The sequence below is a fragment of the Mesoplodon bidens genome (genome assembly GCF_964165515.1).
Source record: "Mesoplodon bidens genome assembly, contig: HAP1_SCAFFOLD_363, whole genome shotgun sequence".
Lineage (NCBI taxonomy): Eukaryota > Metazoa > Chordata > Mammalia > Artiodactyla > Ziphiidae > Mesoplodon > Mesoplodon bidens.
In genome coordinates this window covers 460,552-464,395 of record NW_027671820.1, presented here as the reverse complement: position 1 = coordinate 464,395, position 3,844 = coordinate 460,552, and the positions used below count along the sequence as shown (strand labels likewise).

At 54.7% G+C, this 3,844-nt stretch overlaps 2 protein-coding genes across 2 annotated transcripts; both read left to right on the top strand.

Moving 5' to 3' along the window:
• On the top strand, positions 1 to 1,113 carry LOC308610982 (guanine nucleotide-binding protein-like 3; the record flags this gene model as incomplete). Its single annotated transcript, XM_081259936.1, has 1 exon — positions 1 to 1,113. A coding segment is annotated over one exon (960 nt), but the record flags the coding sequence as incomplete, so codon positions are not given.
• Positions 1,114 to 1,797: 684 nt separating this feature from the next.
• On the top strand, positions 1,798 to 2,912 carry LOC308610980 (V-type proton ATPase 16 kDa proteolipid subunit c). The gene has a single exon (XM_081259934.1). The coding sequence runs from the start codon at positions 1,899 to 1,901 to the stop codon at positions 2,364 to 2,366; it is 468 nt and encodes a 155-aa protein (XP_081116060.1). The 5' UTR covers positions 1,798 to 1,898; the 3' UTR covers positions 2,367 to 2,912.
• The last annotated feature ends 932 nt before the right edge of the window (positions 2,913 to 3,844 follow it).

The window sequence follows — 3,844 nt, the reverse complement described above, 5'->3', positions numbered from 1 at the left end:
CACGATGCGTCGGTGCGTCCTCGCCGCCTTGGGGGCCCGGGTTTTCAGGAGACTTATGGCAAAGCCATTCACGTTGGGGTAATTGGTTTCCCAAATGTGGGGAAAAGCAGCATCATCAATAGCTTAAAACAAGAACGGATATGCAATGTTGGTGTATCCATGGGACTTACAAGGAACATGCAGGTTGTCCCCTTGGACAAACAAATCACAATCATAGATAGTCCAAGTTTCATCGTGTCTCCACTTAACTCTGCTATTGCACTCGCTCTGAGAAGTCCAGCAAGTATTGAGGTAGTAAAACCAATGGAGGCTGCTAGCACCATCCTGTCCCGTGCTGATGCTCGACAGGTAGTACTGAAATTTACTGTCCCAGACTTTAAGAATTCTCTGGAATTTTTTACTTCATTTGCTCAGAGAAGAGGACTGCACCAAAAAGGTGGAAGCCCAAATGTAGAAGGTGCTGCCAAACTGCTGTGGTCTGAGTGGACAGGTGCCTTCTTAAGTTACTTTTGCCATCCCCCTACATCCTGGACTCCTCCACATTTTAATGAGAGCATTGTGACAGACATGAAATGGGGCTTTAATCTGGAAGAACTGGAAAAGAACAATGCACACAGCATACAAGCCATCAGGGGCCCTCGTTTAGCCAGTAGCATCCTTTTCCAGTCATCGGGTCTGACAAATGGAGTGATAGAGGAAAAGGACATACCTGAAGAATTGCCGAAACAGAAAGAACCGAAGCAGGAGGCGGCGGGGGACTATGAAGATGTCAACACTGACCAGGAATGTGTTGACGAAGACGGTGATGAAAAGAGCTCAGACATGTCCCCTGCAGAAGAGGCCTGCGAGGCACTGCCTGAGGACTCTCAAGCAGATAAGCAGTCTGCACCATCTTTCATCTTGGATAAAATGACTGAAGAGGAAGATGATGCTTATGATTTCAGTACAGATTATGTATAATAGAACTTTGTCCTTCTATAATGGTGTTTTGTTGTTGGTTTTTAACATTGTGAGCAGACTGCTAAGCTGTTCTCTGCGTGTGATGTACCAGTTTGTTACAGTATGACATAAGCTGTGTAAATTTTGTGAATGTGTATATAATGATATATTCATAAAAAAAATAAAAAAAAAGATATTCTCTGCCCCGTCAGCAGTCTCGGGGCTGTGCTGGTGGGAGGGTGTGAGGGTCCACGGCTTTGTGGGTGGCCCGGTGTGAGTGGGGCTCTGCTGGACTTTCTGCAGGAGTTGCCAGGCTGCCACCTGTAAAGAAGAGGATGTGTCACCCATAACTTCCACTGGAATATCTCTCCGGGCTGAGGAGTTGCCAGGCTGCCACCTGTAAAGAAGAGGATGTGTCACCCATAACTTCCACTGGAGTATCTCTCCGGGCTGAGACATTGGATCAACAACAGTTCTTCACAGAGGAAGAACTGAAGGAATATGAAAATCTTATCTCCCTACAAGAAACTGAACTTAAGAAAAAGGCAGATGAGCTTCAGAAACAAAAAGAAGAGCTACAACGTCAGCATGACCAACTTGAGGCTCAGAAACTGGAATACCATCAGGTTTTACAGCAGATGGAACAAAAAAAATTACAACAAGAAATTTCCCCATCAGTGCCTGGTGGAGAATCAAAGATCCAGCCACGTATTTAAAGTCCAAAGTCCACCAGAACTTAGAATAAAATCGTTACATCATCATGTGTGTCATCTTTTTACCTCCCTTCCTTTTCCTCTGCTCAATAAATATTTTAAACCATATATGGAATAAAGGAAGATCCTTTTTAAAAAAAAAAAAAAAAAAAAAAAAAAGGCTTTCCCGGCCGTCTCATTGCTCGCTTCGTACAGCTCGGTGCTCGCAGCGCCCGACCCGACCTCGCCCCCGCCTCACCCGCAGACATGTCCGAGGCCAAGAGCGGCCCCGAGTACGCTTCCTTTTTCGCGGTCATGGGCGCCTCGGCCGCCATGGTCTTCAGCGCCCTGGGTGCCGCCTATGGCACAGCCAAGAGTGGCACCGGCATCGCAGCCATGTCTGTCATGCGGCCGGAGCTGATCATGAAGTCCATCATCCCGGTGGTCATGGCCGGTATCATCGCAATCTATGGCCTGGTGGTGGCAGTCCTCATTGCCAACTCCCTGAATGATGACATCAGTCTCTACAGGAGTTTCCTTCAACTGGGCGCTGGCCTGAGCGTGGGCCTGAGTGGGCTGGCAGCTGGCTTTGCCATCGGCATCGTGGGGGACGCTGGCGTGCGGGGCACTGCCCAGCAGCCCCGGCTATTCGTGGGCATGATCCTGATCCTCATCTTCGCCGAGGTGCTCGGCCTCTATGGTCTCATCGTCGCCCTCATCCTCTCCACAAAGTAGCCCCTCTGGGCCCACCAGCCACAGAATATGATGTAAAGACCACCCCCTCCTCATTCCAGAACGAACAGCCTGACACACACGCACGGGGCAGCTGCCTGCCAGTAGTTGGTCTTGTAAATGCGCAGTGTCCTAGTGCCCATCGTCTGTTGCCCCCAGCCTTGCCCCTGTCCGCCCCGTGCCGTGGACATCTGGGCCCACCACTCCCGGTCCAGGCCCCTGACCAGTGAGGATGCAGGCCTCTGGCCGCCCCCACCCATCTGCCCTAGAGTGCTCTGTGTATAAGGATGAATTAGAGTTGTCATTTTCTCTTCACTGGATGTTTATTTATTAAGATTTGACCTGTTCATACGTCTATGGAGCAGCCCTCCGTCTCCCAACTCTATAGTAATCTTAGGTAGACTGTTGCGTTGTGCGGTTACCGTTTGCCCTGAGACGCGTTGGATGGAACCACCTCCTGCAGCCCTGGCTGCCAGGGCCGTGGCGCAGTGTGTTGGGCCCACCGGGCCCTGGCGCCGAACCGTGTCCAATAAAGTTCTCGGATGTGAATGAGGAAACTGGAGGTCAGGCTGGGGCAGCAGGAACGCAACTCAATCACTTCCTCTCCGGGGCCCACCCTGCAGTGCCAACTGCCCGCCCTCCAGCCCAGGAAGTAACCGGTGCCGCCTCCAGTCCTCGAGCGCTAGGAGGGAGGGGGATCGCAGTTCACCCTTCGTAGGATACGGCTTGGCCGCCCCCAGCTCTCCTTCAGAAGCGCTGCGACACGGCATCGCCCTCGGGGCAGGGCCTTCGCACTTCCCTCCTCCTGCTCCCCTCCTCCCAAAAGACCAAGAGTTCCCGCCTCCCGCGAAAGGCGGGAGAAGCGCGGGGCTTGCTGCCCACCCCTTCCCCAGCAGGAGCAAAAGCGGCCCGCCAGCAGGGCAGCACAGTGCACCCTCACCCTGCGGATGGCTGCCCACCCCACACCTCAGCTGGACCCGGGCCTCCGCTCCCCCCTGGGGCGGCTCAGCCTCTCCACCCCCCAGCCCCCCGCTCGCAAGGCGCGGCCGGAAAGACTGCGATCTTCTGCCTACCGACACCCTCCCGGCCCCGTGGGGTAGAGGGCAGAGGCACTCCCTCCACCTCCACCTCCAGCCCCCCCACCCCCACTGGGTAGGGAGAACGGACCTCACTCCCCCTCTCGGGTAACCAGACGGCCTCCCTTTGCCTCGGCAGGGTGAGGGGCATCTATCGCCCGCCGACGTGGAGGTCGGGGGCAGAGACACTCCCCCCGCCACCGCCATCACCTCAGAAACGAGAACGAGCCCTTCTCCCGCCAGGGTGAGGGCCTCTCAACCCCTCAACGGGGCGGACGGCTTGCGGGGCCCTCTGGAGAAGCAACAGGCGCCCCCATCCCCCTCCCAGCCGAGGAACGCCGAACCCCTCGTCCCTCAGCTGTTCACCTCCACAAGCTGGGCCCAAGCCTAGGTGAACGACTGTAC

What these genes read in the sequence shown, in the direction of transcription:
- LOC308610980 (XM_081259934.1), top strand. Translation starts at nt 1,899, where the DNA reads ATGTCCGAGGCCAAGAGCGGCCCCGAGTACGCTTCCTTTTTCGCGGTC.